Source organism: Chlorocebus sabaeus, chromosome 3 (assembly GCF_047675955.1).
Source record: "Chlorocebus sabaeus isolate Y175 chromosome 3, mChlSab1.0.hap1, whole genome shotgun sequence".
Lineage (NCBI taxonomy): Eukaryota > Metazoa > Chordata > Mammalia > Primates > Cercopithecidae > Chlorocebus > Chlorocebus sabaeus.
The window spans coordinates 7,597,968-7,612,336 of NC_132906.1; the positions used below are offsets into that span (position 1 = coordinate 7,597,968).

The 14,369-nt window shown below is 39.1% G+C and overlaps 1 protein-coding gene across 6 annotated transcripts in view; it reads right to left on the bottom strand.

The window, feature by feature from the left end:
- Positions 1-14,369, bottom strand: part of FLT1 (fms related receptor tyrosine kinase 1) — a 195,764-nt gene that overhangs the window by 97,282 nt on the left and 84,113 nt on the right. For 5 of the 6 annotated variants that reach the window (XM_008021816.3, XM_073013098.1, XM_073013096.1 and 2 more), the window contains exon 11: positions 8,907-9,021. In XM_008021816.3, the coding sequence (XP_008020007.1) occupies positions 8,907-9,021 (115 nt within the window). Of the gene's footprint in view, positions 1-1,706; positions 2,214-8,906; positions 9,022-14,369 lie in introns of those variants that run through there. The other variant, XM_073013101.1, reaches the window with a different exon arrangement.

Consider the following 14,369-nt stretch of genomic DNA (forward strand, 5'->3'; position numbering starts at 1 on the left):
GAGCCCCAACAAGAATGGAAAAATAACAGGAAAGCAGGTCCTCAGGAGACCGGGGCCTATGACATCCGACTCATATGAGGGTTTCAGGCTTATTTATCTCGTGCTGCTGGCCTAACAATTACAGACCTGAAGCTGAGATGTGGGACTGCACGTCCTACCCTACGAGGTGGTCAGTCCCACATCAATGAGAGGAACAGGTGAGGCTGAGGCCTTCCCTTTTGTTTGGGTGACCTGACAGCATGGATGCCAGTTGTGACAGGAGCTTTCTCTGCTATTTGGTTCTATAACAAGAATGTTAAGTGAGCAAGTACAGAAGAGAATGTTTGGTTGAAACTTTATTTTTTCTTTAAGAAATGGGGTCTTGCTATGTTGCCCAGGCTGGTCTTGAACTTCTGGGCTCAAGCAGTTTTCCCGCCTTAGTCTCCCAAGTAGCTGGGACAACAGGTACATGTCACTCACCTGGCTTGAAACATTTTTTTATATGTTCAAATAATGTGGCATGCACCAATGGATGGTCCTGAAGGAGGCCGTGTGTGTGTGTGTGTGTGTGTGTGTGTGTGTGTGTGTGTGTGTAAATTACCTAATTTCTCAGTTGTCTCTATTGCTAATCTAGAAGATGAAAAATTAAACTATGAATTAATAGGCCAGGTGCAGTGGCTTACGCCTGTAATCCCAGTACTTTGGGAGGCCAAGGCGGGCGGATCATGAGGTCAGGAGATCAAGACCATCCTGGCTAACACGGTGAAACCCCGTCTCTACCAGAAACATAAAAAAAATTAGCCAGGCGTGGTGGCGGGCACCTATAGTCCCAGTTACTCAGGAGGCTGAGGCAGGAGAATGGCGTGAACCCGGGAGGCGGAGCTTGCAGTGAGCCAAGATCGCGCCACTGCACTCCAGCCTGGGCGACAGAGCGAGACTCCGTCTCAAAAAAAAAAAAAAAAATTATGAATTAATACAATAATATTGTTCCACTAGACTTTAGTGCTGTTATTTGACAACTTAGTCCCTAAAGAAACATTAGCAGTCAAAATTGCATGAACTTGAAAGCACTTTTCAAACTGTGATGTCTAAAAAGTAATGAAACAAAATAATGAAACAAAATTTTAGACAACTTAAAGACTTGCAGTCTTCCAAAGAAAAAAAGTTGGCAATATGAAACAAACTGTTAAACATTCTTAAATTTAACCCAAGCTTGCATTAAAAAGTAGTGTATAATCTACATTAAAAAAATGAAAAAGCTAGTTAGTTTCTCATACTTAAAATTACAGAAAGGAAAAGTTGGTCCAGTTACTTATAAATCTTTGCAGCCTGTCTCCTAGGACAAAAATAACTGGTTATGGGCTTCGAAATTGCAGAGGCTGTGCTAATGCTTCCAGACTAATGGAGTGTCCTAGCTGAAGTATAATTACCAAGTGGCTTACAGGCTAAAGCAATGTAAGGCTGAAATGTGACAGCTGACTTTCCAAGGTGGTGGACATACTCTACAAGTGGTTTGGCTGTAGGAGAGAGTCCTAATATTTTCTGAGTTTCTAAGTAATGTGCTAGGCACTTTAGTTGTATTCTTATTCCATCTAATAAATTAAGGTATTTCTGTCTTTACAGATCAGGAAGACTTAAAAACATGTTCCTAATGTTTTTAGCCAGCAAATTCATTGGTCCAAATTCTCTACAATTTTCACTGTGGTATGGTGAGTAGTACACAGTGCTTTCTCTTCTGTTTGTTGGAAGGATCTGCTTCATTACACCTACCCATATATTCTCTGTGTATTACTGAAATTATTGATAATGAAAGTGTCTGCAATATGTGGCAGACAATTTAGCAGACATTTATTGAGTGATTATCAAGGCATTGCCCAGATGTTGTAAGGGAGACAGAGATGAATATGACACAATCCCTCCCCTTAACACTATCATTCTTTAAGGTGATAGAAAGGAATTTCCCTCCTTGAAGATCATACAAAAATTATTCTCTGTTTTGCAAGGAAAGCTCATATGAAGGCAAATAACCCACGGGAAAGAGTATGAAAGAGAGCTCAGGTGTCCCTTTCTTATTTTGATGATGAATCTTTGTAAGAGGTGGGACATAAAAAATTCTGAATAGCCATTTCCTTGTAATTGTTGTTCCCACCAGTTTAGAGTCATGGAAGGAAATAAAAGTAGTTAGAAGAGAAGCTTGTAGGTGGCAACATGAGAAAACTGTTAGCTGGTGGAAGCTGGAAGACAGGAGAGATCGTCAAATATAACTCTGACTCCCTTATGTTGTCTCAGGAAGCTTAGATGCTTCAAAGCAGTTTGCAGAAACTTCAGAAACAAGGAGCTCAGATGAAGCCGCCTTAAGCTGGGGTGTCAGCTCCAGCACTGGTTTTCTTATGAAGTTAGTTCTCAAGTGTTTATCCTAATGGGCCTCAGGAGAAACTTACTTAGATTCTCAGATTAATCATTGCTCAGTAAATAAGTGACAAACCCATTTCTGTTGGCTTGAGAGTGTTTGAAATTATGGACAACATTTACCTGCCTCTATGAGTTGTGTTTGGGTTTTTATTTAAAAGATTTTGATTTCATTGAACTTAGAGCAACTGAGAACAAGAACTGGGTTTTGTGGCAAGGGAAAATCAATTCAGATGTATACATTTGCCACGTTTAAGACCTGTGCAGGTAACCTGCGAATGGCCGTGGCCATTTTACAAGTCTCCAACAAACAGTCAAATAGGTCTAAATTTATGTATAATCAGACAATAAAATTGAGGTGCCCCGAAGTGAAATGAATCCAGGTCACAAGATGGAGACAGAAATGTATTTGAATTTTTCTCATTTTGTGTGAATGACACCTTCAAAAACAAGACACATTACTCATCGTCAAGCCTGCCCCAGAAATCATGTCTACAAAGCTTCTATTAAAACAGAAGCAGAAAACAATGTTGATGGGAGTTTACATTATTTCTTTGTTTCTGCATACCTTTATGTATCCCTTACAATGCACTAGGCAGCATGCAAGGCACTTTATAGGAACTGTCTCATTTAATCCTCCCTAAAACCCTGTGAGATGGGTGTATTACCCTATTCTACAGGTAAGACAACTGAGGTTCCGAGAGATTAAATGATTCACCCAAAGATACAAAGGACCACAGATAGGCCTGGGCAGAATTTATGCTCAGGTATGTCTGCCTCCAGTGCCTATGCTCTTAATCTCTGTACCAAATTGCTTCTCGTTGAGACTCTTTAAATTGAATAACACAGATTGATTGGCAAAGTTCTGTCTACACCTTGGATTGAATTTTTCCTTGAGAATACTTCCTTTAATCAGCAGAGATGGGTAACATAAATTAAATACTACTACTGTTTACAGAAACACTAGTTTGCTTCTTTCATGACATTTTACATAAGGGGCAAGCTGCTTTTCAACTGTTGTGTTGTTATGTGGTTTGAAAATATATTTGATAAGTACAATGGTTATCATTAAAGAAGAAAAGTTAAAAATAAGGTGAAACATATTCTATGATCAGTTTTACTAAAATTTATCTCATTTCTAGAGTACTTCTCTTTCAGAGGGTATATTTTTAAATTATAAATTCAAACATTTTCTCGTTAAAAATAAAATTATTTGACAATTAAAGTTTAAACTTTATAGGGTCAGAGAAAGGAGCTCAAGTGTGAATTGTAGCTCAGTGTAGTCTGGCTGGACTAGAAGGCAGCTTCGCATGGGACAGTGAGTTTCAATGTCTGAGTCTTCTGAATAAAGGAAAAGATCTGTTCCTCAGTGCTTACATCCAAATACTATGGTGTCAAGGGAAAAAAATGAAAATAGCATCACAATTGGGGCATGCAATATCAACTAAATACTTTCAAAGAGAAAGTAACCAAGAATTTGAGTTGCATGTTTGAAATTATAATCATTTATTCTATAAGGTATGCCAAAATAAATTCTTAAGGATATCTACTTGTATTAGTTCTATAGTTTTCATTTTCCGCAATTGAAAATAATTGAAAAAGGACTGAGGAAGAATAAAAAGCAGAAGTGCTGAAATGAAATTAGGCTATCAGGCTGGATACAGCGGCTCAGGCCTGTAATCCCAACACTTTGGAAGGCTGAGGCTGGCGGATCACCTGAGGTCGGGAGTTCAAGATCAGCCTGGCCAACATGGTGAAACCCTGTCTCTACTATAAATACAAAAATTAGCTGGGCCTGGTGTAGTCCCAGGCGCCTGTAGTCCCAGCTACTTGGGAGGCTGAGGCAGGAGAATCGCTTGAACATGGGAAGTGGGGGGTGCAATGAGCCGAGATAGTGCCAAAATAAATAAATAAATAAATAAAATTAGAATATCAAAGTTTATATTAGTCTTAAAGGACACATGCGTTCTACTCTTCATTTTTACTACATTTGCTTTTCGGGGTGCTTCCAGTTGCCTGGCCTGGCCCTCAAGGATTTACATGTTAGAGATAGATCCTTCAAGCCCATTCTCTGGGCTCTTTGGTATGGCCCAGGAATGCTCATAAAACTATCAGCAAGTACTGTAAGTTTGGAGTTTTTCATGCTCCTTCCTTCCTTCCCCTTCACTAAGCATTAGTAATTTGTTACTACAATGTTGTTTGAACCTCACGGAATAGAATGGATGGGGTGATGTGTCATTCAACCTAATTCCAGCACTCGTTCTTTAAAAATCTATATATGGAACACTGATTTTAATCTCGGGATGTTTCTAATATAGCTTCCTTTCAAGTGTTTCACGGAGAAATAAAAGTAGATGTATAAAGGTCATGGAAGAATCTAAAATTAACACAGGGTGGCACATTTGAGCCAACTGATGGGAAAATAAAACGTGAGATTTAGAAAACATTGGGGTGTGTGTGGGAACTGAAACACAAGCTGTAATTCTGTGGCTGGGATTCTTGCTCCTGTCATGGATTTGTCTTATACAGGACACACTTCTCAAGGTACAGTCAGAAGGATTTCAATGGAAACATTGCTAACACATTAAAATGGTAATGATTCTCCAACCTTACAGAATTAATGCTGTGATAGCGTATTTCCTGTGTGTTTTTTCTAACACGGGGTTCCTTCTACTTCCTACTCCGTATCTACAAACCTAACATTTTGGCAACCCCATTTAGACAATACGAAAGTGCACATTTGCTATTAGCAACTCCAGTTGATGACTCACTTTTCACAAATCTGGGCCAAAACTCGCCAATAAGGAAACTAAATTTTATTGTCCTCTATACCCTTCCTTGAGTTAAACAAAAAAATACAACAAAACAAAGAAAAAAAATCCAACAGGTGCTCCAGCATGAGTGTGAGCGCTGCCCCACTGACCTGTGGAGCAGCATTGCTGGGCAGGCTACCATGTGACGGTGGATAAAGGGATCACTGCAGTCTGAGCTGGGACTTTAATTTACTTTCTAAAAATGTATACAAAACAAAAACAGTTTTAATTGTAAGAGAAAAAGCACTGCATATAATTCAGAAACAGCAAAACTTCCATTTTGTCACCATCATATGACAGATACATTTTTTTCAAACCCACAAAAAGATACATTAGTAGATGCTAAAAGTAAAGTTACTAAATTCTCCTAAATTCAAGACATGAACTCAATAATTTATTTAAAGTCTAATATATTACAATTACAACTGCTAATGGGATATGTACCATATATATATATTTACATATTTTTATATATATTTATATATATAATATATATAATATATATTTTTATATATATTTTATATATATATAGAGAGAGACTTTGTTTAGTATGAGTAGTAAAAGTTTTTTCAGTGCAAACAATTGTTTAACAAAGTCTTCATTGTATATGATCACAATCAGTTGGGGGAATTGCATAAGGGTACATATGACAATCACTTGAATAAAGTAGTACTTGTATAGGACTTTCTCATGTTATGTTATGTTATGCTATGTTATCTTATGTTATGTTATTTATTTACTTTTTGAGACACAGTCTCACTCTGTCACACAGGCTGGAGTGCAGTGGCACAATCTCGGCTCACTGCAACCTCCACTTCCCGGGTTCAAGCGATTCTTGTGCCTTAGCCTTCCGAGTAGCTGGGATTACAGGCGCCCGCCACTATGCCCAGCTAATTTTTGTATTTCTAGTAGAGACGAGGTTTTGCCATATTGGCCAGGCTGGTCTTTAACTTCTGACCTCAGGTGATCCGCCCGCCTCGGCCTACCAAATTGTTGGGATTACAGGCATGAGCCACCGCACCTGGACTTCATTATGTTATTTCATTTCACCCTCGTAACAGGGAACTAGCTAAGGCAAGTATCATTAGTTCTGTTTTTTTGGAGGAAAGAACTCAGGCTGAGAGAGGTGAGCTGGTTTGCATGTGGTTATACAGAGAGGAAGTGTCATAGTTTGACTCCAGGGCTCCTGATGGCAGGTTGGGTAGCACAAGTGCAGAGGTCTATATTTAAAATCTTCTGCATAACTATAAAATTACAAGACAATAAATTTGTTTTAAACCTTCATGGAGAAAATCATGGAAGTTCTTTTATCATGGGCATGTTTTGATACTCCACTTCCGCTGATTTTGATAGGTTTTACATTATATATGGAGTCAAGTTGCTACTTCATGGTTTGGGTTAGCCAGAAACTTCACCTAGCTTTCTCATTTTTCATTTTATTTCCTATTGTATATTTTTGTGGATAGGATATCAAAATAGCACTAGAAGTTACCACTGAAATTAAGCTTATAAATTCTTGTGTTAATATCCAGCAGTTAACAGTACATCCTCCTGATACGCTCAGGAAAAAACAAAACGAATTGACATAACCAATGAATGGCATCTTGACATTTTTCTAGTACTTTGTGACAAGTAATTTGCTGTCCACTGCTAATAAACTGAGGTAGTTTCCTTATTAAAAATATCTGAAGGCCGGATGTGGTGGCTCATGCCTGTAATCCCAGAACTTTGGGAGGCCAAGGCGGGCAGATCACAAGGTCAGGAGTTCTAGATTAGCCTGGCCAACATGGTGAAACCCTGTCTCCACTAGAAATACAAAACTTAGATGGCATGCGCCTGTAATCCCAGCTACTTGGGAGGCTGAGGCACAAGGATCGCTTGAACCCTGGGAGGCGGAGGTGGCCGTGAACTGAGATTGGGCCACTGCACTCCAGCCTGGGCAACAGAGTGAGACTCTGTCTCAAAAAAAAAAAAAAAAAAAAAAAAAAGAAAGAACAAATTAAACTTGCAAGTTTATATAACTTCTTCTAAGTATTTCATTAAACTGCTCTCTTATCAATAGCCACACATCACGGCATGTTTTAAAGTACTGCTTATTTCTGTTAGAGAAAAAGAGTTGTAAACCACCTACAGCTACTGCTGTAGTTATAAAAACTTCCTAAATGTTTAATAAGAGACTATTGGTGTTATTGTATAAGCTACTGCCACTCTGACTAATTTCTACATTGGCTTACTTGACTATAAGATTATTAGGTTTTGGAAAGGAAAGACTTTGGTTTGAGTCTCTCATTTACACTTTTAAGCTGGCTTTGGGTTAATCATCTTATCATCTCTGTTTTCTTTATCTTTAAAATGGAGATAACCACACTCATCTGCCAAAGAATGATGTTGACATTAGCATATGTCAAAAAGTTTCACTTAATGAAAATTATAGATGTTATTTGTTGTTATTGTTAAATCATACATGAGGAACGATGCCATCTACTTTGTCATTTTCAAGTGCAAAGGGTACGGCTGAATAGATAACATAAGCATATCCACACTCAAGCAGGCAGTGGAAACTGTATTAACAGTCTCTACTCCAAATCAAGATATATATGTGTAAACAGACATGTCAGCAAGGGGATACTTGATATGTTTTTTCTTTTTTTAAAGAATCACAGCTGGGCATGGAGACTCACACCTGTAATCCCAGCACTTTGGGAGGTCAAGGCAGGTGGATCACCTGAGGTCAGGAGTTCAAGACCAACCTGGCCAACATGGTGAAACCCTGTCTCTACTAAAAATTAGCCAGGCGTGATGACAGGTGCCTGTAATCCTAGCTACTTGGGAGGCTGAAACAGGAGAATCACTTGAACCCAGGAGGCAGAGGTTGCAGTGAGCCAAGATCATGCCATTGGACTCCAGCCTGGGTGACAGAGTGAGACTCCATCTCAAAAAAAAAAAAAAAAAAAAAAAAAAAAAAAAAAAAAAAAAGAATCACTATCCCTGTGCCAGACAATAGCAGATTTTTAAGTGTATTCTTTTCTAATTCAACAGGAAAAAGCCACTAGGTCTGAGAACCACTGAGACTTGCCTAGCTCACAGGCTTGTTAGCTATTGCCAAGGTTCAGTGGGGGTGAGGGGAGTATAAAATGAACAGTGCGCTGATGAGGTCAAGGAATCTTGATAGGTTGTGTGTTTGCGCCTCCCCCCCAACTTAAGCTTTGATCTTGCAAAGACAGAGGGAAATACATATTTCACAAAATAGAAACATTCAGTTTTCGCTCTAAGTCTTGTACTAGCTTTTGCTTACTGGGATCCCACTTTATGTACCTCAGTGATTCCAATCCTCATCACATGCTGTAATCATCTGGGAAACTTTTACAAGCCCTAGGCTGCACTCCGGAGATTTGGATGTAGTAATAATTGGTAGAGTATTCTAATAGGCAGCCAGTATTGCGAACCACCAGTGTGGGCCAGTTTGATGTTGAAGCAGACAGTGCCATCTCTACCATTAGGAATGAGTACTCATTATGTCGGAACTGGCAGCTTGAGTAGTCTCTGTATGTATCTCCATAAAGACATAGTTCAGACATTGTCTTTCTTCTCTCTGAATTTTTGTTTGAACATTTGAATTACTCCTGGTTCCAATAAACCTAGAATTGGGAGCTGACAGTGTATTTGTAGAATAAACATCCCAGTGCTCATTTTTACGAACAATACCTTATTCTTTCCTTCTATTATTGTCATGCGCTGAGTGATGCTCTCAATTCTGTTTCCTATGTTGCTGTCAGGATCCAGGATAAAGGACTCTTCATTATTGGAACAAAAGTCATACCTATTAAAAAAAAAAGTTATCACAATGTGACTTTACAGCATGGTTCAGTCAATGCAGACAGGTGAAATGAAAACTTGGTGTAAGTCCTCAGATAACAAAGTCACAAATTTTATGTGTGAGTCTTCTTTTCCTTAGGTTTTTTCCTACATTCATCCTCAAAACTTAAAAATAGCAAATATATTTGGCTCATACTTGAAAAAAACCCCACACTAGTGTGTCACCATATATCCTTGTTCTAAATGTTAATATTAAGTAAAAATGCATAAATTTTAAAATTTAATAGCTAGATTTTAGTTTTTAGTGGAAGTAACATTCAAACACGGGAAAAATGAAGTTATGTTAATGAATAAAAACGTCAAGGAAATCATACTATTTTATATCTATAAAAAGCTGACTTTTAATCGGAATATGCAGTTGGATGGCTAATTTTTTCCAGGGCTAATTAAGTGCATATGGAAATAAACATCATGAAACAGTTATTAAATTCAGTCTAACTCTGCTCGAGTTTTGGGGAACTGTTCAAGCTCTCAGGCCTCAAGTGTTTAATTATAAAATAAAGGCGTTGATGTTATTTATCTTTGAGGTCCATGAATTCTCTCTCTCTGTTTTAAACATTTCACCATTTTGCATTCTGATTTTCTGGACTAGAATTTTTTTGAGCAGAAAACTTGCTGGTCTCTAATTTGTACATGTCTTGAGCACATTCTGCAGATTTTTTAAACCAAGAGGAATTTTATTATTATTGTTATTATTAGAGAGAGGGTCTCACTCTGTCACCTAGTCGAGTGTGTAGTGGTGCAATCATAGGTCACTGCAGCTTCGAACCTCTGGGTTCAAGCAATCCTGCCGCGTCAGCCTGTACCTGGGATTATAGGCTAAATGAAATTTTCAAGCTTCATTTCCAGAAAAAAATGAGTGGTTTGTCTTAAGTAGCCAAGAACAGGAATGACTTATGTGAGAGGAAAATGGGAGGCGCAAGTCAGTGAGAAAAAGGGGAAGACAGAAGGGAATGTAATCAGAAAAACATTCTGTTACAACTCCTCTCTGGTCCTTGGGCTGAGAAGGAACTCCAGAGTGTTAAACTACCGCATCTGCGGGGGTCCTTGCCCTGTAACGTCCTCTTGCAGAGTACTCACCACCTTTAAAGTGCTGACTTAATGGTTCTGAGTCCCCGCTGGGCCGACAGCTACTGGACAGGGGACAAATCAACGTATTCACTCTGTCCCCATAGCAGGGCAGGGCCCGAGCATGCCGTCAGCACCCCATAAACATTTGCACACGTGCAGACAGGCACAAGGTACCGGCATGTTGTTTTTGCTAAGAGTTTCTACTTGTTTTAATTGTTTGTCATTATCAAACATACCGAGAAATAGAGAGAATAGGGTGATATATTCCCATATGCCCGTCACCTAGATTTCATAGTTGTCAAGATTTTGTCACATTGGCTTCATCTATCCCTTCTTTTTTTTCTTCTGTGTTTTTAAATTTATTTTCAACTTTCTAGCCTGGCCAAATGAAAGATTTCTGTATTTAAAACAAATCTCAGACATCTTGTCATTTTAGCCCTATGTACTTCAGTGGGTCTCTCTAAAAAATGAGCAAATTTTTCCAATATAACCACAACGCTACTTTTATACCTAAGAGAATTAGCAATAATTCCATGGTGGTGTTTGCACCTAAACCATGTATCAGATTTCCCCAAATGTTTTTAAAGATGTCTTTACAGTTAGATTACAAGATTTAAAATTTGAAAAGAATGAATAAAAGGTAACCATTCCTCAAGGAATTTCTGCAGTTTTTACCCAGTATCATCCTTATAATAATCATCAGGTAAAATAAATGAACACTTTAATGCTTATTGATAAGTAAACTGAGCCAAAGAGAAATTATACACTTTCTCCTTTATTAGAAACATTTTAATGACAAAGTTTAAAAGTCATTATATTAGAGTCACTTTGCCCTATTTTTTCTTTATCCATATTCTCCATTTTCTAGACTATAACATCCCCACCTTAATTTCGTGTTAGACTTACTGTCTTTCAAACACTCATAAGTACAGTACTTATATACATGAGTATATATAATGTGCACATATACATGTGTATATACCTAGATTAGACATGCGCATATGTACTTGGGATTGTGACATCAAACAGCTAAAGTTCTCTTGCATCTGGAAGACAAGTTTTCAGATTTTATTCCTTTTCCCCCAAAGCAAGGAAAAAGATCAGGGAGGCCTTAGTCAAAGATCTTAATTTCATACTCCTGGGCTTTAGGAAATGCAAAGAAATATGTTAGAGTAAAGCAAGCCTGGATGTTTCTCAAGGGAAATACAGTCTGCTATCTGAGTTCACTTGGGGCTGTTGACCTCTGACACCCCACACCTCCCCCATCCCACACCCATGACTCTGAGGGCAGTTACTAAGGGCACAAGCCTTAGTATGGAAACTATAGGCCAGACTTATTGCCAGCTCTTCCACATAAAAAGGACAGATTCTGTGGCTATTTTCTAATTTAGGGGCTGTTATTTTTCCCTCTTTGTAATTGGGGCTATAAAAATAGAATGTCATTTAGAAGCCTTACTATATAACAGCACTTGAAAAGAGATTTAGGGGAGGGGAATGTGCCTAAGCCTTAAGAATACATCAAGCTCTTAAGGAAGTAGATTGTGCCATGTTTGAAGATGCAAAGATAATCACTGTGCTGGGAACTGTCTTGAGGGGGGAGGAAGCCGAACAACAAGAGGAAAGCAGCGTTCGCTCCTGATTTCGCACAGGAAGTCCACAGCACCTCCTGCCAAAGCGAGATAAGAAAGCTCCCATGCACTATTCTGGACAAGGCCACTGTTATCAGCCTCAGCTCGGCGCTGTCCTCTCTTTGCTCCAAGCCTTGGTCCCTTTCCTAATGAGCTATAGGACTCCTACCTCCATTTGCATACAGCATGCCAAGTACAATGGCAGGGAGGTATTTATAACCCCTGAAAGAAAAACAAAAAAAATTATGGGCTAAGAGTGTACTCCATGTCATCTCTGCTGATTGCTCTGGACCTGAAACAACTTAGTTTCGGACTAGAGATTGATACAAATAAATTAAAAGAACGCAGCCAATTCTGTTTCCAACACAAGGAGCTAGGGCCTCATGTGTGGTGTGTCAGCCTTCCACATTCCGAGTGGGAGCCGTCTGTGGAACTCCCCATCTGGTCTAAGTTACTAGTCTTCTTCTCTTGACACATTATGGGAAACCGCCACCCTCTATATATGCAGATGACACTACTGAGCTACATGCTTTGGGCTGATTTTCTTGTAACGGTGATGAATTTGCCTTATTCCCACCACACTCAACAATATTTGGCTTCTCTGTGACCAAAGACAGATGAAGGCAGTCTGGAGCCACAGAAAAAGGCAAAACCAACACGAGGTCAAACCTACAATCTTTCTTTCTTCCTTTTCTTTTCCTTTCTGTCACTCAGGCTGAAGCGTGGTGGAACAATCTTGGTTCATTGCAGCCTTGACCTCCTGGGCTCAACTGGTCCTCCAACCTCAGCCTTCCGAGTAGCTGGGACTACATGTATGAGCCATCATGCCAGGATAATTTTTGTATTTTTAGTGGAGATGGAGTTTCACCATGCTGCCCAGGCTGATCTTGAACTCCTGGGCTCAAGCAATCTGCCTGCCTCAGCCTCCCGAGGTACTGGGATTACAGGTGTGAGCCAATGTGCCTAGTCAAACCTACAATCTTGACAGTATGACTGCTGGCAGAATTTGTACTCAGTTCTGGCTCATTTCAGAACCTGTGCACTTGACCCCAACACCATATGTAACATGATATCCATGTACTACCATCATATGACAAGAAATTATTATGCTTCACTACTTCTTGGATATAGTAAGAAAAGACATCTCAAATATTCACTATACAAACACCATTACTACGTTGAGGATTCCATGTCTTTATTTTTTTTTAGCTCCTTTTGCATAACATGGTCAGTCTCCTTCCAAAATTTGCTAAACATCTCTCATCTTACACAATCAAAATATGTTGAATGACCAGTGCATGCACAGTCTGCAATTACAGTTTATATTATTGTTTCTATGAGAGCTCACTTTGTCACCCTGCAGTTCCTAAATTCAAGACAGGCTCCATTCACCTTTTCAAATCCAACACTCACGAAACGTAATGCACAATGCACACCCAAAGGTACCCCTTTGTTCACCTGTGCTTTTTCTTAATTGCTGGTTTTCAACAATTCTTATTTTTAGATTTTCTTCATTCCTCCTGCCTTCCTCTCCCCTCCCCCTACTTAAAGCGCAGAGCCAGTACTTTCTTTCCTTAGGGGGATAGACTGTCACATCTGGTGGAATCAGAAGGGAAAGCCCAGCTGGGTGAGCGTTACCTGTGATAGTAAGTACTTGGGTTTTCTTTGAAGTGATTCTCTTGTGAGAAAATGATCAATTCTCTTGGAGTATTGGGTGGGATGGTTCAACACTTCATTTAGCCTTTCTAGAAACTGTCCATCTGTTTAGTGCCTGTTATGGTACCCAAGACTCCTGTAGCAATCCAGTATAAAATTCTCATTTCATAAATGGTTTCCTGCCAGTTTAATAACCACATTGATTCTAGAAGGTCTGCTCTACAGCCTTAGTCTTAAGACACACAGATTTGTTTTTAAAAAGGATCCTCTTTCAATAAATGATATTAAGCTGGCATTTCAAATCTCTGTTGTGCTCATATCCGATTCTTGGCTGCTTGAAGGGAAACAAGTTTTGTGAGCTGCTACTATGTGCTACTAAAGCCTGGGCTAGAAGCAATACACATTTTGCCTCAATTAGTTCTCACAGTCACCCTATGAAGCAGGTATTATGATCCTTATTTCGTAAATCCTTTTATCCATAAGGAAACTGAGACTCTGAAAAATCAAATGCTTTGTTCAAGTTCACAGGGAAAGGAGCAGAATTAGGATCAGAACCCAGACTCTCCTCTTTTCACCATCCCAGAGCTCTGTCCATCATGTAGGGTGACTTCTGATCCCAAAAAACCTCCCCAAACCTTTCCCACCATGGGGAAAGTCTGGCTCAGAGTCACCTGTTACAGAGGAAAACTCGGGGGGGGGGGCCTCTAAATTCAAACCAGCACAAAGTCAGACAGTAGCAAAATTAAATGTTTGTTTTTTAAGAGGGAGAAAGAAGATGTACCTGTCTATTGGTGGACAAGGACAGGGGAAAGGGGCAGAAGACTACTTTATAGTTACATTTTTGGCATAAATTCTAGTTTGTTTTGGTCATAAACATGCTTTGATGGTGAAATTATAGGAACTCTTTGCCTTCTACTGGCTGATACATTTTATTGTT